Source organism: Onychomys torridus, chromosome 6 (assembly GCF_903995425.1).
Source record: "Onychomys torridus chromosome 6, mOncTor1.1, whole genome shotgun sequence".
Lineage (NCBI taxonomy): Eukaryota > Metazoa > Chordata > Mammalia > Rodentia > Cricetidae > Onychomys > Onychomys torridus.
This window is the reverse complement of record NC_050448.1, coordinates 30670401-30682888: the sequence shown is the minus strand read 5'-3', so window position 1 is coordinate 30682888 and position 12488 is coordinate 30670401. Positions and strand designations below refer to the sequence as shown.

General features: G+C 41.7%; 1 protein-coding gene across 1 annotated transcript in view; it reads right to left on the bottom strand.

Annotated features, from left to right (window-relative positions):
- Window positions 1-12483, bottom strand: part of Naa15 (N-alpha-acetyltransferase 15, NatA auxiliary subunit) — a 71127-nt gene extending 58644 nt beyond the window's left edge. The window contains exon 1 of the mRNA XM_036189647.1: window positions 12131-12483. Coding sequence (XP_036045540.1) covers window positions 12131-12184 — 54 coding nt within the window. The 5' untranslated portion in view covers window positions 12185-12483. The remainder of the gene's footprint in view (window positions 1-12130) is intronic.
- Window positions 12484-12488: the final 5 nt, after the last annotated feature.

Sequence of the window (12488 nt, the reverse complement as noted above, 5' to 3'; positions counted from 1 at the left end):
AACTAAAATAACAAAGACCATGATGACGGTGCCTCCTGTGCTACTTATAAGAGGGCAAAGGCCGAGCTTAGACAGAAGAGCCCACACAAAAGCTATGGTCTCTACAATGTTCTTAGGCAGGGAACAGCAAACTCCAAACTCTATAGTAATGTTTGTTTTGCATATACACATTTGCTCCACTAGAATTAATATATTAGGGGATATTTTAATATCTTCAAATTTTGTGTTTGCTTTAGTGGGATTTCAACTGCCAGAAAACTAAGTGAACACAGAAAACAGCCAGCTGAAACAAGTCCTGTGGGCACACATAGCACACTGCTGCAAAAAACATCAAACATCTACCAGCCACCTCAGTTCACCCTGTGTGATCTGAGCCAAACTATGCCACATGTACCCACATCTGATGCTACCTTGTATCAGATTTCAAAAAACCTACCACTGCAGAGTAATAGGCAAACTATGATCCTTTGGATGCACCACTTACATTACAGTATTTATGTATCTGTTAATTATTTTACATATGTAAATCGGTGCTACTTTGGGGGGGGGGGGAGCTGAGGATCGACCCAGGGCCTTGCACTTGATAGTCAAGCGCTCTAACACTGAGCTAAATCCCCAACCCCACTACTTTTTAAAAAGATTTATTTTCATGTGTGTAAGGTCTTGTATGATTGTTGTATGGTTCCTTGGAGTTAGAGACAATTTGTTAGCTACCTGAAGTGGGTGCCTGGATGTTAATTCAGGTCCTGTGATAGAATAAGCGTCTTAACACTGAGCACCTCTTCAGTTCCCATGTTTATCATTTTTATTAAAGTCCTATTTTGCTGTTACTGGGGACTTGATTTTTGAGATAAGGTCTTTCTATGTAGCACAGGCTAGTCTGGAACTTGGCTTCCAGAGTAGATTGCTGACATTATAGACATGTACTGCCTTGCTTATATTTGTGATGCTGTGCCAGACCCATTTTCCCCACACACCTTGTAGTTTTTAATTCCAAACTTGCACAATGCAATGTCTTTTAGGAATGTGCATGCCCTGATATAGATAGAACATATACAAAGCAATGAGAAAGATACTTTTAACAATGCAATTGCAAGAATTACCTATCTTAAAAATTTCAAAGAAATGTTACAAAGTTTAGACTCATTAACATATAAAAAGAAAAACAAGGGGATGGAGAGATGGTTCAGTGGTTAAGAGCACCAACTGCTTTTCCAGAGGACTCAAGTTCAAATCCCAGCACCCACATGACAGCTCACATCTATCTATAACTCCAGTTTCAGGGGACACGACACCCAAGGCAAAATACCAATGCATGTAAGTAAAATAATATTAAAAAAGAAAAATGAAAAAAAAAAAAAAACGTATCACTCTGGTTCAAAGGAGATAGTCAATGAATACTTCACTCTTCATTTTGAGGCAGTCCTCAACTGACAATCAAAGGAGGTCTTGTAAGAGCCAACGAAATCTCTCTGAAAAACAAACAGTACCACTTGAAGTGGACCCTATCTATTATCAAGAAGGGAACAAAGATTGCTATTTGGTTACTTGGTACAACAACGTGTTTGAAAGTAAAAACAACCCATCCTAAGAGTATGTTCCCCTACCCTTAAAAAAAAGCAAACATTCATTTCTCCTTTTATCCAAAGATAAAACCTCAAAACACTCAAACACCCTTATAGTTTCCTCAGGAAATCTAACAGATATCCCAAATTACCTCAACTAAAGTTTTGTTTACTTTATACTTAATAAAAGATAATCACAGTAGAGAATATGGGAGGGGTAGCCTTAGTCAGGCATAATGGCAAACACCTATAACTCCAGCACTCAGAAAGATGAAGCTGGACGGTTGCTGCAAATCTGATGCTAGCCTGGGCTAAATGCTAGTTCCAGATCAGCATGAGCTATAGAAGACAGTCTCAAAAACCAAATTCAGCAGCTAGGAACACTGGCTTTGACTGCACAAGACCAAGGTTCTTCAATCAACTCCCAGCATCCACACAGTAGATTACAAATATCTACAGCTGCAGTTCTGGGGAATCCAATGCCCTCTTCTTGTTTGCATAAGCACTAGGCATGCATGCACATGGTACACATACATATATGTACACAAAACACTCATACATTTGAAATAAATTTTTTTAATCAAAACCAAAATTTAGAAAACACCAGGTCCATCATTTATTTCTGCACAACTTTTGTTTTACTTTAAAATAGGAAAAAAGGTCTGGGCATGTGACACATGCCTTTATTCATAGCACTCAAGAGGCAGAGGCAGGCAGATTTCTAAGTTTGAGCAAGTCTGATCCACATTGTGAGTTCTAGGCCAGCCGGAACTACATAGTGAGGCCTTACATAAGAAAAAATAATAATTTTTAAAAAGTTTTTGTTTGTTTGTTTTTTAGTTTTCTCGAGACAGGGTTTCTCTGTAGCTTTGGAGCCTGTCCTGGACACCTGCCTCTGCCTCCCGAGTGCTGGGATTACAGACGTGTGCCACCACCGCCCGGCTAATATTTTAAACTTTTTTTTTTTTTTTTTTTTTTTTGCCAGAGCTGAGGACCGAACCCAGGGCCTCTAGCAAGCGCTCTACCACTGAGCTAAATCCCCAACCCCCTGAAAAAAGTTTTAAAAGTTAAAAAAGTTGTTTTAAAAGAAGAGGTATAAATCTCCGGGGGGGGGGGGGGGGGGGGGTCGAGACAGGGTTTCTCTGGGTAGCCTGTCCTATCCTGGAACTCACTCACACAGATCCACTTGCCTCTGTCTCCCAAGACTGGGATTACAGGCATACACCATCACCACCAGTTATAATCCACATCTTAACAAGAAGGGAAGAACTATACACAACAAATTAAACTAGGTTTTGCTTCTGGTTTGGTGTTTTGTTTGTTTCTTTTTTGACAGAGGATGAGGAGGTAGTGCTAGATACTGAAACCATGACACTGGAAATGTGAGGTAAATTCTCTAACACTGAGTAACATCCCTAACCTTTGTGTTCTTGAGACAGGATCTCACTAAGTTAGATGACTAATTCATCAGACACCTAACAACAAACTCCTTTAAGTTTTTTTTTCCCTCTCTACTATTAAAACAAGCAAAAATCAAACAATGACAAAGATTTCCTTTTATTATGCTCTTATAATAGGCCACGTAAATGAACTATGATTCATTCGTTCATAAATGCATTCATAAATGCAATTTCCAAGGTCTTACCAAATAAATAATACAGGCTCTGCCCAATATCCTATAATTACCCTGTATAATAATACAGTCTACAATGCTAAGGGACCAGCACAACTATCTTTTCCAAAAATACTCATGCAAACACAATCCAAAGAACCTTTTCTCTTGATCTGGAAATACTATCTTAACACCTGTCTTATGCCACATTTATTTAGCATATTATAGTACTATATACATTACCCAATATGAACATAACAATTAACAAAACAAAGTCCCTATCATAAAACCCACATTTTAATTACAAGGACAAATTAATTGCTAAAGATATGTGATAAATATACAGCTAAGTATATCAAATGTCATGATTATATAAGAGAAAAATAAAACCATAAAGGAAAAAAGAAATAGGTTGAAAAATAAATATTCCTGATCAAATAAGGCTCGAACATTTAGAGGACTCCATCTAAACACAGGCCCAAGAAAAATGTGACAGATCCATGCAGTTTCCTAGAAGACAAACTTCCCAACACCCAGTTTTTTGTGTATGCTCTCGTACAACGTGGACTTTTATGCACATTTTTATGAACAGAAAATATATATTTGAATCAATCCTCTGTCATACATCCATTCTCAGAAGCAGAAATAGTAAAAGTAAGATGGCACACTAAGTTGAGATCACTTAGTCAGCAGCACTCCAGACCTCCTCCAATCCTGCAGGGTGCCAAGTGCTCCCCTCTGGAAAACTCTAGGCAGTGCTTCCCAATAGCTGGGATGGTAGTTCTATTATCAATGAGTCTATGTGAGCACCCCAAATGACCCTAAACTGTATGGCTTTGCAGTATCTATGAAATGTAACTGTAAGTTCAGTTCCTATAAAGCTTTTGTCTGCTTCTGTAAGAATGCAATATTGTCTATTAGTATTGAAAACTGAGCTGGGCGGTGGTGGCACACACCTTTATCCCTGCACTCAGCAGGCAGAGACAGGCAGATCTCTGTGAGTTCGAGGCCAGCCTGGTCTACAAAGTGAGTTCTAGGACAGCCAAGGCTGTTATACAATGAAACCCTGGGGGAGAGGTGGGGTAAGCAGGGGAAATCAGTCAAGATTTAATTGTTCTTGTAAAAATAAACAAGCACATCCATCTTATTAGTGTATGTCTTAATTTCATTTCTTGTTGCTGTAATAATATATATCATGACAAAAGCAACTTAGGAGAGGTTGAACTCACAATTCACGGTTATAGTGCATTACTGCGGGGAAGTCACAGCAAGAGCTGTCTTAGGGTATCTACTGCTGTGAGGAAACACCATGACAAGAAACAACTTGGGGAGGAAAGGGTCTATTTCATCTTCTTTCCCTGACTAATATCCATTTATGACACAGGAAGTTAGGACCGGAACTTGGAGGCAGGAACAGATGCATAGTCCGGGAAGGAGAGGCACTTTCTGGCTTGTCCCTTCTGGCCTGGTTTGCTTAGCCTGCTTCCTGATGTCACCCAGGACCACCTGCTTATGGGTAGCGCTGCTCCAGGGAACCAGGTCTCTCACATCAATCATTAATCAAGAAAACATACCACAGGACTGCCCACAGGCCAATCTGGTAGGGGCATTTTTCTCAACTGAGATTCTCTCTTCCACAATGACTCTAGCTTGGGTCAAGCTGACAGAGACCTAGCAAGCACAAGAGTACTGGTGACAATACACCCATAAACAGGAACAGAGCAAATGAATTAGTTTTCATGTTTGCACTGGGTTGGAGTTACCCTGCCTAGGGAATGATGCCACCCAGTTTGGGCAGACATTCCCATCTCAATTATCATAATCAAGATAATCTCCCACTAGCTGCCCACAAACCAACTTCATCTAAACAGTCCCGCCCCCCTCGTTTGTTTGTTTTTCAAGACAGGTTTTCTCTCGCTGTCCTTAGAACTCTTGTAGACTAGGCTGGCCTCAAACTCAGAGATCAACCTGCCTCAGCCTCCCAAGTGCTGGGACTACACAATTTCTCATTAAGACTCGTTTCCCAGGTGATTGTAGATTGTCATGTTCACAATTAAAACCAGCCATCACAGTTTACAAGCTACTTTCTTCTTTACTAACTTGTAAAGTTAATGTGTACCTAATTTTCTTGACTGGCATTGGTGGTGCATGCCTCTAATACTAGCACAAAGACAGGTGGATCCCTGTGAGTATGCATACCAAGTTCTAGACTTTCATAAGAGACCTTGTCTCAAAAACAAAACCAACCAACCAACCAAACAAACAAACAAAAACAACCTTAGGGCCACATCAAGCCAGAAGGCCTGAACTGGAACCTTGGGACCCACATAGTAAAAGAATACACACCTGAAAGTTGTCCTCTGGCTCCACATAAGTATTGTACTATGCGCCCCAAACATGCAAAATAAATAAATGTAAAATTTTGTTTTAGATATTTCTTAAATTGTTTTAATGGATCCATTACCTTGTGTAACTAACACATGTTAATAAAGACATCAAATTTTTTAATAAATGTCTTTATGATCAGCTAGTATCTGATCTGAATATCTACTTTATGTATCTCCATTAAGAGGTTATATAAAATTTCTTAGACAAAAGGAGGTCACAGGTGGACAAGGTTTAAGCAGCCCTGCTTTACATGCATGAAGTGCAGGCAGAAATACATTAAAACAAATTTCAAAAAGCAAAAGGGAACCAATTTCAAAGTCACTGTCTATACTCACGTACAAAACTAGAATAATGTCATACTGAAACTTAAATAATAGCTGAGTCTGGCATGGATGTACCATGGGTTTGATTTCCAACTTGGGTAAATGTAATATAAAAAAGGCAGGTGATCTTTCCTGTGAATATGGAAATCTACTTGTTAATAATTCCTAATATGAATTTTATCAGCAACTAAAACTAACCTAATCGTCACTAGTTATAAGAACTCTTTCTTTCCTTTCCCTCCCCTCCCCAACTTCCTCCTCTCACATCTCTCCTTCAAATAGTAAACACTAGATAAACATGATTTAATTGCCCTGAAAAAGTGAAGTCTGACTCCTGACTTCTAGCTCTAGGTGGGCACCCTAATTTAACTTCAGTCTGTTTGCTTAATAAAAACATCTGCCTGAGGCCAGGATAGCTCAGTGGGTAAAGCTGCTTGCTGCCAAGCCCGATGACCTGAGTTTGATCCCCAGAACCCACACGGTGGAAGTGGAGAACCAGCTTCCACAAACTGCCTCTGATCACCACATTCACTGCAGCATGTGTATGTGGGCATGCATGTGCAAGCGTACACAAAATAAATAAATATGTAAGTGAAAAGTCTGCTCTGCAAGCTTCTGAGATTAAGAAAGAACTCTCAAAAGGGCACTGCAGAGAAAGTCATGGTGGCACACACCCACAATCTAGTACTCAAAAACTGGAGGATACTCTGAAAGGTCCAGAGCAGAGCCTGGGAAATGGAAGGTGTTCAGTAACTCACAAAGTGTCACCAAGCTGTCACCATTCTCCCAACTCTTTTCTCATCTTTCTGGTTGTAGGTCTAACCTTCAATAGCTGAGCCATCTCTCTAGCCCACTATACCTTTAGTTTGGTTTTGGTTTTGTTTGTTTTTTAAGACAGGGTTTCTCTGTGTAGCCCTGGCTGTCTTGGAACTCACTCTGTAGACCAGGCTGTCCTCGAACTCAGAGATCCAACTGCCTCTGCCACCCAAGTACTGGGATTACTCTGCCAGCTCCTAACCTTTTTCTAAGAAATATTCTGTCCTTGGAACTTAAATCACTCAAACCAAAGTTCAAAGCAACATTTATAACTTATTTTATTTCATGTGCATTGGTGTTTTGCCTGCATGTATGTCTGTGTGAGGGGGTTAGATCCCCTGGAACTGAAGTTACAGACAGTTGTGAGCTGCCATGTGGGTGCTGGGAATTGAACTTGGGACCTCTTGAAGACCAGTCAGTACTCTTAACTGCTGAGCCATCTCTCCAGCCTCAAAACATTTAGTAACAGCAGTAAGTATTCCCAACTTGGATTTTATATTCTTATGACTCACATTAATATATAAAGAGCAAAAGAGAGGGAAGCAGCAGTACCAACAACCAGCTTGGTGATTTTAGGCATTAAGGAGGTTCCACTTTTCAAGCAGGCTAAAATCTGAAAGGTGTTGAGTTTTGGCCACACCTTTCAAGCACATCTTCCTTACCATAAATCCAAATCCCAAGAAAGTGTTGTAAAGCTGGGCATTGGTGGATCACATCTTTAATCCCAGCACTCGAGAGGCAGTGGCAGGCAGATCTCTGGGTTTGAAGCCAGCCTGGTCTACAGAGTGAGTTCTAGGACAGGCTACACAAAGAAACCCTGTCTCAAACCAAAGAGAGTGATGTAAAGCTCTAAGGCAATCCTCAAACTTTTTCAGTGTTTCTCAACCTGTGGGTCACAACCCCTTTGGGGGTTGAATGACCCTTTCACAGAGGTTGCATAAGACCATCAGAAAACACAGATATTTATATTACAATTCACAACAACAGCAAAATTAGAGTTATGAAGTAGCAACAAAAACAATTTTATAGCTGGGGATCACCACACATGAAGAATTGAAGCATGAGGAAGATTGAGAACCACTGATCTAGATGAGCAAACACCACAAAAGGTATACAGAGGCCACAATTTTCTAATGACTTTAACTAAATATTAAATATTATTTAATCTAAAATATTAAAATAACATGAAATTTTAAAAGAACTAGTAAGCAATCAAGCAAAATCTCACATAATACAATATACATATATTTGTAACATCAAATTTACCTTCTCTCTAGATGAACTAGAGACAAGATATTTTTATCAATTGATAACAATACTTAGAAAACACAGCAATGTGGAGAAAGGGAGTGGGCAAATACACAACAAATGTTACTGCAGGTATCAAACAAACTAAACTAAGCCAGGTAAATCCACTGTAGAAATTATGAAATTGTGCAAAGTCATACTTACACTAGTTTCCACTAAAATAGTGAGCCAGAAACATTTCATCATTCTCAAATTAAGGATAAAAGTTCCTGTGCAATATGAACTGGCCTGTATAAGTTTACTAAGTATGGAACACCACAACAAAAGCAGTGTTGCTGTCACCAACCTACCAGCACGGATTTTAGCACTAAAGTGTGCCCAACTTTCCCTTTACCAGACAGGAAAACAGAGAGGAGAGAAAGCTTAAAAATCAAGAGTATTCCCCAACATGGTGGCACATGCCTTTAGTCCCATCACTTCAGAGGCAGAAGCAGGTTGATCTCTGTAAGGTTGAGGTCAGTCTGGTCTACACAGTGAGTTCCAAGACAGTCACAACTATGTGAGACACCCCATCCCACTCCTATCCTGTCTCAGAAAAAAAAGCGAGAGCTAACACTATAAAAGCTGAAACAGATGCAATTCTGAAACAAACTATTATTTTGATTGGTAACATTTTCTTCATTCCTAATGCCTGTCAACAATAAAAACATTGTATCTCCTTTTCTTCTTTCACTTAGTGATTTACACATTTTCTTGTTTAGGGGTCTTATCACAATAAATCCTTTACTGGGCTAGCAAAATGGCTCTGGTGAGTAAAAGTGTTTGCCACCTAAAGACCTGAATTTCATCCCTGGGACCCCCTTGGTGGAAAAAGAACCAATTCCAGAAAACTGTTCTCTGACCTATACATGTGTGCGTTGTCATGAGGCACACAAACACATTCTCTCTCTGTCTCTCTGTCTTTGTCTGTCTCTCTGTCTCTGTCTCTGTCTCTGTCTCTCTCTCTCTCTCTCTCACACACACACACACACACACACACACTAAAATATTTTAAAATAATAAATCCTTTTGCACTGACTTTAGTTAAAGGTTTTTGTCCCACCACCACAACCAAGAACTGCAATTCTATAAATGGTAAAATCAACTCTACTAACTTTACATTGTGGATTATTACTTTGCAATCAAGTAGAACAGACTACTGATACAAGTGAAAACTTAGATAAACCACAAGGAAATTCTCCTGCACTGAAGAAATGCCAATCTGTAAATTACATACTTTATGACTATCTTTAGTAAATACTCTTTAAAAATTACTCCAATAGGAGACACACTAGTCATGGCTGCTGGAGGATGAGAGGAGAGAGAGGATGAGAAGGATATAGGTGGATGTGGGTCTAAATGGGCAACACATGGCTCCTTTGTGTTGACATAGAATTGTCATATCTACACGTATAATAGCACTGCATAGAACTAAACACACACACTACACTACAAGTAAAACTTGGTAAATATGAATAAAATTGGTAGACATTATCAATATTACAATCAACTATAAGATTGACAAGATATTAATATTTGGAAAAGCAGGTAAATTATACAAAAAATCTCAAGCTATGTATAACTTTATGGCTCTCTCAAAGTAAAAAGAACAATTTTTAGGGGAGGAGATATGTACTCCTCAGTGGTAAAGAGTATTTACCTAGCATGTGCCACGCCCTGGAATCAAAACCAACATGTGCATATACACAGGCACACAATTGATTTTGTCCAACATGGTGGCTTGCACCTGCTATCCAAGTACTGGAAGGCCGAGGCAGGAGGAATACTAAGAAATAGAGGCCTGCCTGAACTACAGATTAAGACTCAAAAGAAAAACAAACCAATAAAAAGGTGTCACTAACAGCTGGAAAACTTGAATATTACAAAAAAAAAAAACTATTAATGGTATTACAACTATACAGGGCAATGGCTTTATTCCTAAGGAATGAAGCATAAGTATACAGTTTTCTTTTGTTTCAGCATATGTACAGAAAAAGAAAGTAATCTTGGCAATATGTTAAAGACTTAAAGTGTATTTCTGGTACTCTCGATTTTTCAGTTTTTCCCCCTAGTCAGTATAAACAGGGAGAAAGGGTTGGGAGCATAGCTCTACTTGTATTTAACACAGGGTCCAACCTCCAGCATTATAAAAATAAGAAGGAAAAATAAAGGGACAAGGGGGTGGGTGGGTAAACATTGCAAGAAAACTGTGCTATAGTTCTACCTACACATCAACTAGTCTTAAAATAATTGAGTGTAGCTCAGTGGTAGATCACCTGCTTTGAATGCACAAGCCCTGGGATAGATCTCCAACACAGAAATAACAACAGCAACTAATCTTCAGCTGATGAGATGGCACAGTGAGTAAAAACACTTGCTGCCAAATCTGTTTTTATTTTGTTTGTGTTTTTGTTTTTCAGACAGGGAGAGGTCTCACAACACAGAAAAATTAAAAAAAAAAAAACGAAACAACTATGCTACAATCCTACTTCAAACGGTCTGAAAACAAAATATCATTAAGTAGTATGGGACTATCTAATATGTTTTTCAACACAAGTTGATTAATCTATAACATAACATGGGTATTTCTGTAAAATCAGTTACCTCGACATAAATGGTTATTTAGGATTTATGTATTTTATGTGTTCTATTTGCATGTATGCCTACAAGCCAGAAGAGGGCATGAGATCCCATTATAGATGGTTGTGAGCCACCATGTGGTTGCTGGGCATTAAACTCAAGACCTCTGGAAGAGCAGCCCAAGTGCTCTAAACCGCTGAGTTATTTGGAAACAACAAAACAGAACAGAACAAATAAAAAACCTAGATCTCCCTATTTCTTTGTCAAGCAAGTGAATTGTAACTGCAAGCTGTAAGGCTAACACCAGCATACACGCTCCAAAATTCAAGTTCAAGTCAGTCTCTCCCTCTTGCCCGCTCTTCCCCTGGGTTTCAAGACAGCGTTTCTCTGGGTAGCCCTGGCTGTCCTCAAACAGAGATGCGCCGGCCTCTGTCCTTCGAGTGCTGGGATTAAAGGCATGCACCACCACCGCAATTCAAGTCTTAAATTTGGCAAATACAGTTAATTCTTTCACAAAGAAACGTTTGTGTAAAAGAAGCGACCCATACACTAAATACCAAACAACAGAAAAAGTGCTACAATGTATTAATGACAGCTTCAAGACTCCTGGGCACAGTTTACAATGTAAACAGGTTCAATCCAGTACCTCGACAAGTAGCAATGCATGCCGTTTTTATGCAAACTGCAAACATCTGAAACACAGCGTCAACAAGATCCATCTCAGAAATTTCTTATTTAGTTATCTTCTACTAAGTTTTTGCATCGGTGTTTTAAAAACTTCACAGTATAAGCAAAGTCTGTACTAGAACTTCCTACCGGACCGCCCCCTAGAAATGAGTCCCACCTCCGGAGAAGGGTGGCGGGGTGGGGCTGTTTTGCTCTCAAACTAAGAAATGGGGTTCCCCCACACACACACTCCCAAAAAAGACACCCAGGGGCTGCAGAGTCAAGTGTTGCAAGTGACTACATGGAGGTGACATACTGCAAAGCTCCCTTCCCTATTCCATCCTTCCCCCCCCCCCCCCCCCCGTCTCGAGTCACACAGTGACCCCGGCCGGGCGGGGACAGGTGAATCTCAGGTGGGGAGGGAGAGGGAGGGACGGGCCGCGAAGGGAGAAGCGCGTTCAAGCAATGAATGAGTCGTGCCTCAGCCACACCACCTGTTCCCTCCGGAGGGTGCCACCCCGACCAGTCAGCAGGATCCCCGACCCGAGCGGGCCGCGACTCCCAGCCCGGACGGCCCGCTGTCCCGCTCAAGGCCAGGCTGCTCCTCCCTTCGCTCTAGGAGGGTAAAAGGCAGCCGTGTGGAAGCCGGGGAGTCGGGGCCTAGTCCGGAACCCAGGCCTCCGAAGCCCGCGGCCCGCGGCGCGCGGACCGAGCTGGGCGCCACTGGGGCGAGACGAAGGGGTGCGCTCAGCCGGCCAGCACTACCAAGGCGGGGTCCCCGCGGGGTGGCCCGGTGCCCGCCCGCCCGCCCGCCCGCCCGCCCGGGCTTGGGAGTGACAGGCCCAGCTCCCAGCGAGACGCTCCCCGCCGCCCGCCCGCAGCCTCGTACTCACCAAGATGCGCTTGAAGAGCGCGTTCTCCTTGGGCGGGAGGCTCACGGCCGGCATGGTTCCGGCTCCTCCCGCGGCTCCCGCCACCGCCCGGCTCGGTCAGTCCGTTTGTCCGCCCGCCGCCGCTGCCGTTCCCAAGCTCGCTTCAGCCTTGAATCCTCCGCTCGGCCGCCACTAGGCCTCGGGTGTCGCCGCGCCGCCCTGTCCTGACACCCCTTTCTCCTCCCTTTTCTTTTCCCCCCTTTTTTCTTTTTCCCCTTGCTCACTTAACGCTGCCGCCACCTCCCCCCTCACGGGTCTCCGTCGGCGGTTCACGTGGTAACTGAAAAGACCGACAGAGGCAGCCAAAATGGCGGACGCC